The sequence below is a fragment of the Eptatretus burgeri genome, chromosome 4 (assembly GCF_056783735.1).
Source record: "Eptatretus burgeri isolate ZD-2024b chromosome 4, Ebu_testis_v1, whole genome shotgun sequence".
Lineage (NCBI taxonomy): Eukaryota > Metazoa > Chordata > Myxini > Myxiniformes > Myxinidae > Eptatretus > Eptatretus burgeri.
In genome coordinates this window covers 78,074,621-78,089,611 of record NC_140964.1, presented here as the reverse complement: position 1 = coordinate 78,089,611, position 14,991 = coordinate 78,074,621, and the positions used below count along the sequence as shown (strand labels likewise).

The following is a 14,991-nucleotide window of genomic DNA, read 5'->3' as shown; positions in this document are numbered from 1 at the left end:
CTGACCTCAACCCCAATGAACACCTTAGGGATGAATTGAAATACCGACTGTGAGCCTGACCTAATCGCCCAACATCAGTGCCTGACCTCACTCATGCTCTTGTGGCTGAATGGAAGCAAATCCCCGCAGCAATGTTCCAACATCTAGTGGAAAGCCTTTCCAGAAGAGTGGAGGCTGTTATTACAACAAAGTGGGGACCAACTCCATATTAATGCCCATGATTTTGGAATGAGATGTTGGACGAGCAGGTTTCCACATACTTTTGGCCATGTAGTGTATGTCTATTTATCTATCTATCAATCTATGTGTCTTTCCATCCATTCTCGCTCGGCTCTCTTTCCTCAGGCACTGTAAGTCGTCTTTATGAAACTTTCAAAGAAACCCAACATCTGCTCACCTCTATTTCTTTGTCCCGTCTTTTGTTGTGTCTATGGAATTTCGTTCTGCCTGTCCATTTGCATGCTCTTCCTTCGTGTCCTTCAAGGTAACAAGAAGGTGCGATCTTTGGTCTTCACTCATACTAATTTCTGACTACTGCATTTCCACTTCAGGTAACCCCCCCTCTTCATATCGACAAAATGATCATCTTTACTCTCGCTGATTCTGTTAACTTGCATGTCCCCTTGTTTTTCCATTGACCCATTGTCAGTACCCTTTACCCTTTGTTTCAGCCTTATTTGGCTATACCGATAGCCTTGATCTCTATTTTTTAATGTCAAAAACCTGTTGTTTCGTCATGAGAAGTGGTATGGTTATAAAAACGAGCACATTTAGTGCACACTGATTATGCTGAAGGTCAAAGGATTATAGATGTAGGAAAGGAATTGTGGACATACAACAGTTCAGTTTTGGACCTGACACATTACCCCAGGACCCTCAATTACTTGCTAGTTCAGACATTCCTCTGTGTAAAGTCCTCCTGAGAACTTATTTGCTACAAAGTATAGTTTATTTCTCTTTGGCGTCTGGCTGCTTATGTGCCTCTGTCTGCCCAGTAGAGTTGGTCAGCGAGGTTCTGGGTTACCAGCCACCATTGCGCGCAGCGAGCATGAAATGGCAGAGATCATCGACGGACTCTCCGAGCAGGAGGTACAGTTGACGTCTGTCTTCCTTCAGTGGAACTTCTCCAGAATAATTTCCTGCTGAGAACACACAAGCCAAGGAATATGATTATTCCTGTGGATGCTTGTACATGAATAGTATGCAAATGTTTCAGAGTGAGAATTTTTTTCCTGTGAGTGCTTTAGATAGCGTGTGTATTAGATGTCGGTTTTATGTTTCAAACAGAATATTGAGAAGCAGATGAAGCAGTTAGCTGTTATTCCGCCAATGCTGTATGACACGGAACAACGGCGAGTGAAATTCACGAATCGGAACGGCGTCATTGAAGATCCCATGATGCTTTACAAAGAGAGGCAGCACATGAACGTTTGGTCTGACCATGAAAAAGAGGTCTTCAGGGAAAAGTGAGTCCCACTGATACAAGAAGCACTTCTGGACCACTAACATGGTTGTATTCCATATTGCTTCTGTCATAATCTCCTTATCAAGGATCAACTGACTGCTCTTTTCACTAAACTCTGAACCGAGCTGGTCGTCATATGTATATGCGTGCAAAATGATTTTACACCAAATATATGTGATAATGACCCATCATGGACATGCATGACAAACCTTTTTCGTGTGCATGTTTGTACCTATCTGTTGTACAGGTTCATTCAACATCCAAAGAATTTTGCACTAATTTCTTCGTATTTGGATCGTAAGGTCAGTTCCTTTTTGATGCATGGCAGCTGTAGACATTTAACATGGTGCCAACCTTCCATGATGAAATTATGTGCTGCAGTCACATGGAGTCCATGCATTGTTGTTCAACTGAATGACATCTTCCCTTGTGTGGTGGTGCACACATATCAAACAAATCATCTATGTTTCTGTGTACAGAGCGTTTCGGATTGTGTGCTTTACTACTACCTTTGTAAGAAGAATATCAGTTTCAAGAGCTTGGTGCGAAGAAACAACTGTCGAAAGAGGGGGAAGAACACGGTAAGGGTTTTACGTGGTGTATTTTGTGTGGTGTTTGTGTACTGGTGTGTTACGTGATTAACAAGAGACATAATTAGAACTGCCACTTAAAACTGCTGGCAGTGACTGACCGGGTACCAAGACATCCCACTTTGATGCAACCCCGCTTTGATCGAACACCTGACCCTGACCCATGATGTTTATTATTATTATTTCAATTGAATTTAGAATGGGATGAAAAAATATTTATTTCAAATCAAATGTAAGACTCAGAGATTAAGATTTTACTCAGAGTAGTTAATGCATGGAATGGCCTCCTTGGAAAGGTCGTGGCAGCAGAAAAAGTAGGTAAGTTTAAATTGGAATTATATAGGTACCTGGAAGTTATGGAGATAGAGGGGTATGGGGATTTTGACAGGACTTTTAGGAAGTTTGAGCGTTGATTGGTGATTGTGTGCATGTGTACGGAGTGCTGTTTGGGGTCTTGTGTGGTTGATGTGTGTGTTTTGGCCAGGCCCATGCCCCCTCCCCTGAGGGGAAGAAGATAAAGAAAAATAGAATATAAAAAACCACAAAAACTTCAAATAATTTTTATATATATATATATATATTTGTGCATTTTCTTCCTTGGATTTTATGTAGATAAATTAGTGTGGTGTTTATGCAGGCATGATGGGCTGAATGGCCTCCACCTGTGTTGGATATCCTTGTAAGACCAAATAGGTACAGTCCTGCATTGTCGTAATGAGAAGGAACCCGAACAAGCAAGAAGCAATGATGAAGTCATCAGGAAGAACCTGGATAGGATTCACATTTCAGCTGCTACTCCTATACCCTCAAACCTATCAAGGCACAGCCAAGTGAGCCTTATTCAAAAACTAAAAATAAATAAGAACCCACATTCAAAAAATTTAATAAATCTGGCTGCCACGCCGTGCGTCTGATCAGGTTGAAATTTTAAAACATGTATTCTCCATGATGACTAGATCATAATTATGAAGTTTCACGTCGCTTGATCAAGTGGTTCAAGTGAAAGGATTTTAAAAAAGATTTTTGCTCAATCCAATATGGCTGCCAGACCATGTGACATCAATTATTCATGAATGCCCTGGTTTCCTCAAGGCTTGGGGAACATTTGTGTAAAGTTTCTCCTCGATCTGTCCAGCCATTCTGAAGAAGAAGATTTTCAAAATAGTTTTTGGGTAAATCCAATATGGCTGCAAAACCATGCGACATGACGTCATGTGTGTGAACATTTTGTTCCTCATGGATCGGCGGTCATACATGTAAAGTTTCATCTCGAGATTAATCTCAGCCATTTCAGAGAAGGTTTTTGAAGGTTTAAAGCAAACAAAAAAACCAATAATATGGTAGCCGAATCACGTGACTGATGATGTCATCAAAATTTTTCTGTGGACCATTTTATCCATAGATGACCCTCAAAATTTTTCAAACTGATCAGATGTAGCATATTCCATATGCAATTATGACATTACGAAGACACCTATGACGTCATAAAAAACACTTATTCCCCATGTGTACTTGCCATGTGCCAAGTTTCAAATTTTTCTTTGGTGCAGTTTCAGAGATACAGAGATCCAATGTTTTTCCATTTTTCCAGCACGGCTGCCACACCACGTGACCTATGACGTAATAATTATCAATAAAACATTCTACACAATATAACATTCTAGTCAACACATTCAGCAGTTTGACATTCTTATTTGTTTTGACGTAGAATAACTTTTTACCAACATCCCTGTTCCAGAGGTCTGCTCTATCATCAAACATCGTCTACAAGAAGACTCCATCCTTAAGGAACGTACTTATTTATCACCAGAACAAATTCACGAACTCCTTCTTATGTGTCTCAATTCTTTGTCTTTCAAATGGTGAGATTCATTCTACCAACAAATGGAAGGTGCTGCTGGGGGTTCTCCACTCTCACCCATAGTAGTAAGCATCTTTATGGAACGATTTGAATGCTCGGCCCTTCTCTCAGCACCATTTCAACCTAAGTTCTGGCTACGTTATGTCAATGACTTCTTTGTTTTATGGCAACAAGGCAAAACAGATGTCAATACGTTTCTTCAGCGCCTTAACAATCAGCATTGTAACATCAAATTCACCATGGAAGTTGAGCAACAACAGTCTATTTCTTTTCTTGACATCCTTATTACCAAGGCTCCTAATGGCAAACCCTCTCACCAAGTTTACAGGAAACCGACTCATCCGGATCGCTACCTCAACTGCCGCTCTTTTCATCATCCTTCAACTCTCCAGTCTGTGAGCAGCACTCTTGTTCGTTGTGCCTGCACCATCAGTGACAAGTATAACCTGCATCGCGAACTACGCCACATCACGGATGTCCTTAAATTCAACGGTTATCCCGCTCACAAGATCATCACGAAACCACCAAGAGCTCGTGGTCCAACACCGAAAGCCAGAGCATATGTTGCTCTGCCCTTCATTGGATGTGCATCACACCATTTACAATGGATTCTCAAGACTGCTAATATAACAGTACGCCATCGCTCGACACACAAACTTGAATCTATTCTTCACAACCATAAGGACAGAAGGCTTCCTAACCACCATCCAGGTGTTTACCACATCCCATTTTTAATGCAGCAAAGTTTATATTGGTGAAACTGGCAGGACATTCACCACTAGATTGAAAGAACATCAGGCATATCATGGAAGAGGAGGATGGGAAAAATCAGCAATTGTCAATCATGCACAGACCAATAATCATCGCATACTGTGGTCAGATAGCAAACTTATCACATCAATCAGTCACTGTAGTGGGGCAACTTAGCTAAATATAGCATAACAATTGTGCATTTTGTGAGGAAAGCACCAAATTTGGCACACTAGTAGCCTATCATATTATGAACAGATTTGGATATTGAGCCATCTCAAATTTAGCCGCTGATGGCTGTGGCAGCCATTTTCCACTGCCATCAAAATTTTTGAGGTGGCCCAATATCGAAATCTGTTCATAATATGATAGGCTACTAGTGTGCCAAATTTAGTGCTTTCCTCACAAAATGCACAATTGTTATGCTAAGTTGCCCCACTACTGGCACATAAGGAGAATTAGAGATGCTATGGAGATACTTTTACATCGCACGGTCCTTCAAGAAAACGGCAAGCCCATTCGTGATTTCTGGCTCTCCCTTATCAACAAATCGACATCTATAACTAAGCTTGCAGTACACTGAGGGCATTGGACGAGGATGAGCAAAATGTAGTGACCAATCGGTAACATGCATTCAACAACAAATCAGCACCTCACAATAATTTGCCAATCAGCACCCCAAATTAATCAGCCAATAGGAGGGGTGAGGAGTTGTTATAAAAGCTGTATTCATTCGTTCCAGTTACTTCCTCCTTTTAATGGTGGAGCATACTGCCCGAAATGTTGAGGCTTGCTTTATTTTTGCTTTGGAGTTATTTTCTTTTTAAAGTATAAAGAATGTAAACAGCTTATTTAAGAGCTCATACATGGTGAAAACCCTAAACCTTTTAACTGGTTATTGTTGTTCCACCATGGAAACTTTTAAACAGTATTTACTACATGATTACTTGCTCCGATGGTGAAAATTTCGTCTAAATCTGACAAGCGGTTGTGGAGAAAAACACTAAAGTTCTGTACGGACAAACAAACTAAGAAACAGAGAGTTCAATCATTCACTCTCCTTGGTGTTATGATCCAATCAGATCTGAAGTGGAATAGTCAGGTCGAGCAGATGGTATCTCGTGTTGCACGACGACGCTACGTTCTTTGTACTTTGAAGAAATTCAGTGTGAGTGCCCTTGATCTTGTTGAAATATACAAAGTGTTCATTCGCCCTTTGCTGGAGTTCTGTGTGCCCGTGTGGAGATCTGGCATCACAAGAGCTCAGAGTGATGAGATTGAACGACTCCAAAAGCATGCGCTTCACTTTATTGCATACCAATCTATTCAGTCCTGCGCGCAACAACTTGGCCATTTTGATATACAATTGTCGAGTGAACACAGAAATGAGCTTCTCTTGCATTTTGCACTTGGTCTTCGAAAGTTTGAGCGTCACCGTGGCATTCTTCCTTCCACCCATCAATCTGTGTCTTGACATAATATTAAACTCAGAAATGCTCAACCGTTAAATTGTTGAGTGATACATGGCCGGTGTATAAACCGTGGTTGTGTATTAACCGCACCTCTGTTTTTCACCCTCAAAATAAATGAATATATTGATCATTTTATTTTCTGATCTAGATATAAATACGTTGTCCATTAACTTTGTATGAAACAAAGTGACGGAGGTTTCAACATACTTACTGCGATGTCTGCTTAATTTTGTCTAAGTCTTATTCTCATTTTCAAGAAGTTGAAGAGGGAGGAGAGGAGGATACCAAGAAGTTTATATTTTTCTTTCTTCTTTATTAATATGATAAAGAATATTTTTTTAATTCCTAGAAAAAGGAAGAAAAGGGATTCAAACCGGTATCATACATATTTCTTGTGGATTTGTGGCCCTGGAAAGGGCCGTTTGGGTTTGATGAAGCTTTTCAGCTAAACTAGAGGAAATCCTCATCAATGCTTTCCTCGTTGAAGACGGCACATAACTCTTTGTCCTAATCAGGATAGAGCAAGTCACTGTCACTGTCCATGTCACTGTCACCATCATTTGCAGCCTCCTCCTCCCAAATGATGTCGTTCTCTGTGCCGTCCGTGTTGTTGGAGATGCAGCATTTCAGAAATGCTCGCTTGATGATGTCCGACGGTATCTCCTCCGACACCTTGACGATTCAGCCGCAGATCATCGGAAGGTCGACCTTTCTCATCCTCCTGATGAACGCCAACAGTCTCCCAGTCAACATAATGCTCAGCCAACGTAGTGACGGGAGTAATGGTGAAAGTTCAACCAAGACGGATGTGGCCAATGCTCCTCAAAATCTGGGTCGAAAATCTGGGCGGGAAACGCGTCACGAAATGTTGATTTTCAACTGATGAAAATACCAAGTCTGGGAAATAGGAAAGTTTGTCTGTGGTGGTTCCACCAAGATGCAGCTCATGTTCCTCGAACCTGGGTCGAATACAAAGGCCTGCGAAGTAAGACAGTTCATCCAGTTGATGCGAGTAATCCGCGGGAAGGAAGTAAGGAACCACTGATAGAAACGAGGGAAAACGAAGAGAACCAGGAAGAACGTAGAGAACCAAAGGAAGCCAAAAGAACCGATCAGTACCGGTACTTCTTAAAGCTTCACCGTCCCACGTGGCTCCTCGCTCTCATGAGATTCTTCTTCTTCCTTTTAAATCCATTTCCTGCCCTTGTATAGAAACATACTCGGGGTTGATTGGTTCCTAGTTTTAAACCACGCCCCACTATCCAGCATTTGCTAGCATATCGTCAGCATGTAAGGAACAAGCTTGGTAGATAAATTCTGCCTGCACCGGATGTTCATGTTGAAAATGATGCGTGTAAAAAGACAGTCACCACTACAAGTCCCTCGTCTATTCACCCCTTCTACTGCGCACGAACAATGACCGGCTGGAAACTTGTCTTTGGGCAGTGTCTTCCTCTTGAACATGACATACGAGGGAAGCTTGCCACGCAAGCTTATTCGAGGTGAGTGCTCCGTTATTAGACTCCAGCTCTTGTGAATAATTCTCCGTTTGATGGGAGACCAGGTGTATTCCTTCTTATTTTGTGTTTAATGCCGTTTTCAGAGCCTCGAGGCTCTGTATGCATCACACACCCAAATGCTAGGTGTCTCCGGGAGTCTCCTAGCGTCTCCAGACGTTTCCGAGCTTGACTTATTTAATTTCCACACACACGGTTAATAAAACGCTGCACAAACTCTTAACCTGAACCGATTTTCAAAATTTAAATGGAGGACTTGAGCTTAACAGCAGTTCCGACTTCTTCAAAAGTGTTCATTTGGAATAAAATTGAAATTCAGCATCGATCGTTTTTAAGACAGATTTTTTTCTATACCCGTGTATTAACTGCACCCCAAACTTTTACCTTTTTTTGCCGATTAAAAAAGTGTGGTTTATACACCGGAAAATACGGTACCTCAATGGTATAATGGTATATACTCAAAGGTATAAAAATTAGACAATTTATTTTTTGACTAAAATGCTTCATTTTGTGATGTAGATGTGTATATCAATTCCATGTGTAATATTTGTTTGAATTGTGTTTTAATTTAGCTTGCCATCTTGGTGCTTTTACATTTGTTATTAACATGATTCTTCTTGCTGTTCTGATGTAACCTTGTATCTGTCAGTCTCCTGACTGTCTTTACCAAGGATTTCTTTAATAAACCAAAATGAAAATGAAATGAAAAAAAAACAAACGGACCCAAATGCAATACTCTCTCCTCTGGCGAGGGTAAAAATCAAAAACTGAGAATTACTAGATATTGGTGTTGAAACTTGTGGAGGAGTGGAACAATGCAGCAAACAGTCTGCTTCAGTGAAGTTCCCATTAATTTCCATTGAGGCCACAATGTCTTTCCTTTGTTGCTCTCTGGCTGCAAAACATGTGATGCCATGAAAATGTTTTTACAGGCCAATGAGGGACTTCCTTTGCAGTACTGCGATGTGTATTGTGAATAACAACACATATTTGTGCACAACGTGTGGCATACATATCATAAATGACAATGTTACATTTTTTGAAGTGAGATTATCGTAAATATACGATTGCCAATGCGACTGACGATTGTCTTGTTTTTTTTGCTTTCCAGCAACAGGTAATGGCACGGCCTGTTGTTGAAGAGAGGGAAAGGGAGGATAGAGAGAGAGAAAGGGAAAAGGAGAAAAAGGAAGAGAAGAAGGAAGAAGAGAAAGAGGAAAAAGAGGAGGAAAAAGTCGAGAAACTGGAGGAAGAGGAGGAGGAAGTTCAGGAAAAAGAAGAAAAGGAAGAGATCCAAACTTATCTGTAAGCACCACGTGTATTGTTGTTGAGCCATGCATGCGGATGAACCTGTAAACGTGTCCCTGTGCATAATTCCTCTTTTTTGCTTGTAGTGTCCCGAAAGAACGAGAGAAGGAAAAAGAGGAGAGGAAGGAACGGGAAAAAGGCGAGTCTTCACCTGATGAAAATGAAGAAAAGGAGCCCATCATTAGCAAGGGCCGCAAAACTGCCAACAGCCAGGGGCGGAGGAAGGGCCGTGTAACCCGCTCCATGGCAGAAGCCGCAGCAGCGGCGGCTACTACCACCACAACACCACCGAGTGCTATCAGCGAAGAGCGACCACCCAGTGTCCCCTTAGCATCCGAGCCTCCTGCTGCTTCTGGTGAGGGTCATTGTGCCGTAACACCGATATTGTGTTGATGTTCGGGATATTTTTGTGGAATCAACTGAGCCTCTCAGTAATGTTGGTTATTCATTAATATATGTGTTATCATTTCTGCTGCTGATACATCCCATGTACGGTAACTAAATCATGATGGAAGGAAGTGTTGAGCAATGTTATAACATAAGGGTTGTGGCGTCTTCGTTTGACTCCTTTTGAGTATTGGCCATGCCGTGATTATGCATACATATTTGATTTGTGTAATCCATCACGTCCGAGGTCATGGTGAATTGACGCACCAATTATTATGGGGCCCACGTCTTTGACGCTCTCATAATTTGAGCCGTGTCCCAGGTGATGGCATTTTCCCATCCTGTCCCTGCCATGAAGCCTCGGCCTCCAACGCAGAGGCAGTGGAATCCTCTCGTTGGACAGAGGAGGAGATGGAAATCGCAAAGAAAGGTTTGATTTATCATTGCAATCATTTAGCTCTGTTAACATTTACATCCATTGCATTCATCACTGTTACTTTGTATTGTCTTCATTGCCTTTTTTATTCGGCTTTAAATTGAAACGCAAAGTGGATATACATGATTTGTGGACAACTACTTGAAATATGAGAGCAACTACTGTGTATGTTTTGATTGTTGTATTTTTCACACCGCCTCTGTATCTGGGATCATTTTTGAATGGCTCCAAGATTTTCTTTAGCAGGAAATCAACTTTGGTTAACTTCTCTGGATTTGGTCAAGTGTTGTCTGCTATTCGCTGAAATGCACGTGCCATCACACACGCTTGAAAGGCAGAAATGCAGGACAAATGTTTTGTTTTTATTTCGAGATGAAGTCTGGTGTTATGACATGAGAACAAATCCTTGAAATCAAATCAATCCATATATGGATGAATTTATGAGTACGGCAGGGTAACTGATCGATGCCGATGTATCCAGAGATCTGACCTCATATTTGTTTCATTTTATTCAGCTTTGCTGGTGATTGAATCAAACTTGATAATTTCAGTGACTGTTGTTTTTTGCCCCCACTTTTTGATGACTATGGTTTTTTTGGAAAAGTTTGATGATTGTACATGTTAAGGAGATCCCAACAATGAAGGCCACGAGACACATAGAGTAAAGGGAGAAATGAACCCATCGTGGGAAAAATAGGTTGATGACTCAGAGAATCTTGAGCCTTCATTATTGAAAAATACTCTTTCACAAGCCTTGAATTTGTATTTTTTTTTTAAGTATTTTGTGAATAATGCTTGTTTTATCGAAACTGCAGTGTTATTGTAATTATTTTGGTTGAACGTAGTTGCCAAAGCGTAATAATGTGCCATGATAAAATTACTTTTGAACCATTTTTGTGTCGGTGCTCACAGTGCAGGTACAGTGAAATCTTTAGTGAGAAGGTAAAGTGATGGCTCTGACATTGGTCTCGTTCCCAATTTAACGTTATGCAATGCTGACTTTGGCACAAGCTCATGTGTGCCCATGAGTCAGGCCAAGTGCGATCTGTTTGATTGCTTAAAATCGACACATGCATAAATTTCACTTTAAGTTAATTCAAAAGTGTAGAGTAGATATGTCTTATTCAGCCATGAGAAAATACTCAATAATCTACAAAGATATCCATGGTCTCTCCTTTCTCTCCCATCCTCTCCTCTTCCCTCTCCTCTCCTCCCTTCCCATCCCATCCTCTGCTCTCCCATTCCCTCCTCTCCCCTCCAGGGCTGGTGGAGTATGGGCGGAACTGGTTGGCAATCGCTCGCTTGGTGGCATCAAAGTCTGAGTCTCAATGCAAGAACTTCTACTTTAACTACAAACGACGTCATAACCTTGACGCCCTCCTTCAGCAACACAAGGCTAAAGATGTACGTATCACTTCACTTCTGGGATCTCAAGCATTCTTGTGAAAATGTAGCTGAGCCTGTTTTCCCTTTTTGTTCATGGTTTTTGTCCTTCCTCTCCCCCCTAGTCCCTCCACCTCCTCCTCCTCCTTTTTCCTTGTCCCCTCACTTTTCCTCCTTTCTTCCCTCTCCCATCTCCCGATGCTAACTCTCACTCTTTCCCTCCTCTCCCTCTTTCCATGCTCTCCCTCTTTCCTTCCTGTTCCTCTTTTCCTCCTGTTCCTCTTTTCCTCCTGTTCCTCTTTTCCTCCTGTCCCTCTTTTCCTTTTCTCCCTCTTTTCCTCTTCTCCATCTTTTCATCTTCTCCATCTTTACCTCTTATCCCATCTCCTCCTCTCTTTTCCTCCTCTCTCCCCCAACCCTCCTCCCCTTTGCCCCCTCTCCCCCCTCTTCCTCTTCCTCCCCCTCTTCCTCTTCCTTTTCCCCTCATCTTCTCCCCCTCTTCTTCCACCTCTTCATCATCATCATTCTTTCCCTCTTCCTCCTTTACCTCTCCTTCCTCCACCTCATTTTCCTCTAACTCATCCTTCAATTCCCCCATCTCCTCCCCCCTTCGTCCCACCCTCTTCCCCCTTTCTTCTTTCTCCCCCTTTTCCCTCTTCCCTCACCCCTCTTCTCCTTTCCCTCTTCTCCCCTTCTTTCTCCTCTCCCTCCATCCACCTCCCCCTCTTCCTTCTTTTTCTCCTCCCCTCTCCCGCCGCCCTCTCCCGCCGCCCTCTCCCATCGCCCTCTCCCGTCGCCCTTTTCCCTCTCCCCTATTCCCTCTCCCCTCTCCCCCTCTTCACTTCCTGTCTCTCCCCTCTCCCCCTCTTCCTCCTATCGCCCTCTTCCGGCGCCCTCTTCCGGCGTCCTCTTCCGTCAACCTCTTCCGTCAACCTCTTCCGTCCCCCTCTTCCTCCTGCTCCTCTCTCTCTCTCCTCTTCCTCTTGCTCCTTTCTCTCCTCTTCCTCTTGCTCCTCTGTCTCCTCTTCCTCCTTCCCCTCCTTAATTCTTCCCTACTTTGTCCTCTTCCTCTTCCTCTTCCTCTCCCCTCTCGTCCACCCCCTCTCTCCCTTCTTCTTCCGCCCCTCTTCCCTCTCTCCCTCTTTCCTCTCCCCCTATTCACTCTCCCCCTATTCCCTATTCCCCTCTTCTCCTCCTGTCTCTCCCCTCTCCCCTCTTCGCCTCCTGTCTCTCCCCTCTCCCTCTCTTCTCCTCCTGTCTCTCTTTTCCTCCTCTCTCTCTTCCTCCTCTCCCTCTTCTTCTCCCTCTCCCTCTTCCTCCTCTCCCTTTTCCTACTCTCCATTTTCCTCCTCTCCCTTCTCTTCTTTTCATTACCTCCTCCCTCTCCCTGTACCCCCCTCTCTGCTCTTCCTCCACCCCTCTCCCTCCTCTTCCTCCTCTACAACTTCCTCTTCTACCTCTTCCTCCTCCACAGCTTCCTCATCCACAGCTTCATCCTCAACATCTTCCTTCTCTTCCTCTTCCTACTCTTCTTCCTACTCTTCCTCTTCTTCCTACATTCCTTCTTCCTCCTTATCATCATCCTCCCAACCTTCATTCCTGATTTTCCTTTTTTGAAGTGGACATCTCTCTAGCTGTTATTGGAGAACCACCTCAGCGCCGTCGAGTCTAGCATTTCACTCGGGCTGACTGGCAGGGTCTCCAAGCAGCAATAAAACTTCTAGACTGGTCTCCCATCGCTACTTTATCCAACATCAACTCGTCCTGGGAATGCTTTCAAAGAAACTTGCTCTCCCTCATGCACAGATTTATCCCCTCTCGTCTTCAGTTGTCCTACCCTTCCTCCTGCCCATGGTTCACTAAAGCTTGTGGCGAGGCAGTTGTCCTGAAACAACTTGCCTTTGCCTCATGGAAAGCAAACCCAACAAGGGGTATTCTCAGTTCCTTCCATAAAGCTCAGAACAAGTGTGTATCTACCCTCACAAGAGTCAGAAAATAACATCTTTCCAAGCTCAAGTATGAACTCTTAAACCTCTCTCCCTCCTCCAAATCCTGGTGGCATCTAATCAAATCTGTTTCTGCTGTATGTTCCCCCTCCATCCCCTCCCTCACCTCATATGGCCGCACTTCTGATAGCATACGTGAAAAGGCTGAATGCCTAAACTCGGTGTTTGCAGCTAAATGTTGTGTACGAAACCCATCACTTTCTGTACCCACCTTACCCAGTCACACCCAACTGTCCCTGGATTCTGTGTCCTTTTCTTCTGACAAAGTGGAGAGCTTGCTGTCAAACCTCGACTCAGATTATGCAACCGGTTCAGACGGCATCAGCCCACGTGTCATAAAAACCTGCTCCTCCTCTCCTCCGAGAGAGTTATATTCACCCTCTCATTTGCCCTGCATAAAAAAGGTGCAAAAACAGATCCCTGCAACTACAGACCAATCAGCCTTCTCCCAATCATCAGCAAGGTCATGGAATCCATCATTGCTTCAGACATTAAATCCTTCCTCTTCTCCAATGGCTTGATTTCCGATCATCAATTTGGTTTCAGACCAGGTCACTCAACCCTGGATATGCTGCTTCTGCTCTCGCAACAATGGATGGAGATCCTCAATGCCGGACATTAAATCAGAGCCATATCCCTCGACATATCGCGTGCTTTTGACATGGTCTGGCACCCTGCCCTGCTCACCAAACTCTCTTCCTGTGATATCCAAGGCCATCTCCACTCATGGCTCGTAGACTTCCTCTCCTGTTGCAGCCAACGTGTGGCCCTAAATGGAGTTCTTTCATCCCCTCTTCCTGTCCAGGCTGGAGTTCCTCAAGGCAGCGTTCTGGGCCCTGTTCTTTTTCTGGTTTTCATCAATGATCTCTCCGACTCTCTGGAAAATCCTCTTTATCTCTTTGCGGATGACTCCACCCTCTGTCGTACCATCTGTCATCCCTCAGACCGGCAAGCCGCAGCTTTTTCGCTTTCTGCAGATCTGGTTAAAATCACAAACTGGTCCAATACGTGGAACATCTGCCTGGTGTTGGCTTAATGGTTCGGGCGGTGGGCTTGGGATCAGAGGAACCTGAGTTCAAATCTTGCTCAGCTGTTGATTTAATACCAGGTTGGGTTGACTCTGCCTGTCATCCTTCCGAGGTCGGCAAAATGAGTGCCAGCACGCTGATATACTGTGTCGGAGTGGTGACCCATCCAGGATTGTACTTAATAGCCAAGGAGACTGCTTAGGCAGCACCAATGCTCTGCACAGATTATGGTCCCAATGGAATGGATGGATGGTCGTGGAACATGTCTTTCAATCCTGACAAATCTCACACTCACGATGTCTCTCCGAAAATACCAATGAGAACCCTCCCCCCCCCCCAATCTACTTTCTCAACAATCCTCTGGAAGAAGTCCTGTCATTTAAGCTTCTGGGTCTCACGATCTGCCATGATCTTTCCTGGGAAAGGCACATTTCCAACCTGGCCTCCAAAGCCAGTCGCCGACTGGGAATCCTCCGTCGTGCAAAGTCCTTCCTCGGCCCACCTGAGCTCCTGACCACATACAAAGTTTTCGTCCGCAGCCTGATGGAGTACTGCTCTCCCCTCTGGGCTGACGCTCCTGTCTCCCACCTTTCTCAGCTTCACGCTGTGGAAATCGAAGCATTTAGGATCATTGGTATCTCCCGCGATGAGGCTGAGTCTTTGGGCCTCTCACTCTCTCACTGCAGGTCGGTCGGTAGTCTTTCTGTCTTCTGCCATCTCCTCTCCGGTCTCGCCCACCTCTGCTCTGTCTGCGATTTGTCTCCACCATATTTCCGCAGGGCGCTGAA

At 43.8% G+C, this 14,991-nt stretch overlaps 1 protein-coding gene across 12 annotated transcripts in view; it reads left to right on the top strand.

Moving 5' to 3' along the window:
• The window catches only part of LOC147028432 (nuclear receptor corepressor 1-like), a 319,774-nt gene that overhangs the window by 112,048 nt on the left and 192,735 nt on the right, over positions 1–14,991 (top strand). For 11 of the 12 annotated variants that reach the window (XM_085878838.1, XM_085878839.1, XM_085878836.1 and 8 more), the window contains 8 exons: positions 996–1,089; positions 1,288–1,466; positions 1,713–1,767; positions 1,945–2,046; positions 8,767–8,960; positions 9,050–9,318; positions 9,673–9,780; positions 11,048–11,190. In XM_085878838.1, coding sequence (XP_085734964.1) covers positions 996–1,089; positions 1,288–1,466; positions 1,713–1,767; positions 1,945–2,046; positions 8,767–8,960; positions 9,050–9,318; positions 9,673–9,780; positions 11,048–11,190 — 1,144 coding nt within the window. The remainder of the gene's footprint in view (positions 1–995; positions 1,090–1,287; positions 1,467–1,712; positions 1,768–1,944; positions 2,047–8,766; positions 8,961–9,049; positions 9,319–9,672; positions 9,781–11,047; positions 11,191–14,991) is intronic. The other variant, XM_085878834.1, reaches the window with a different exon arrangement.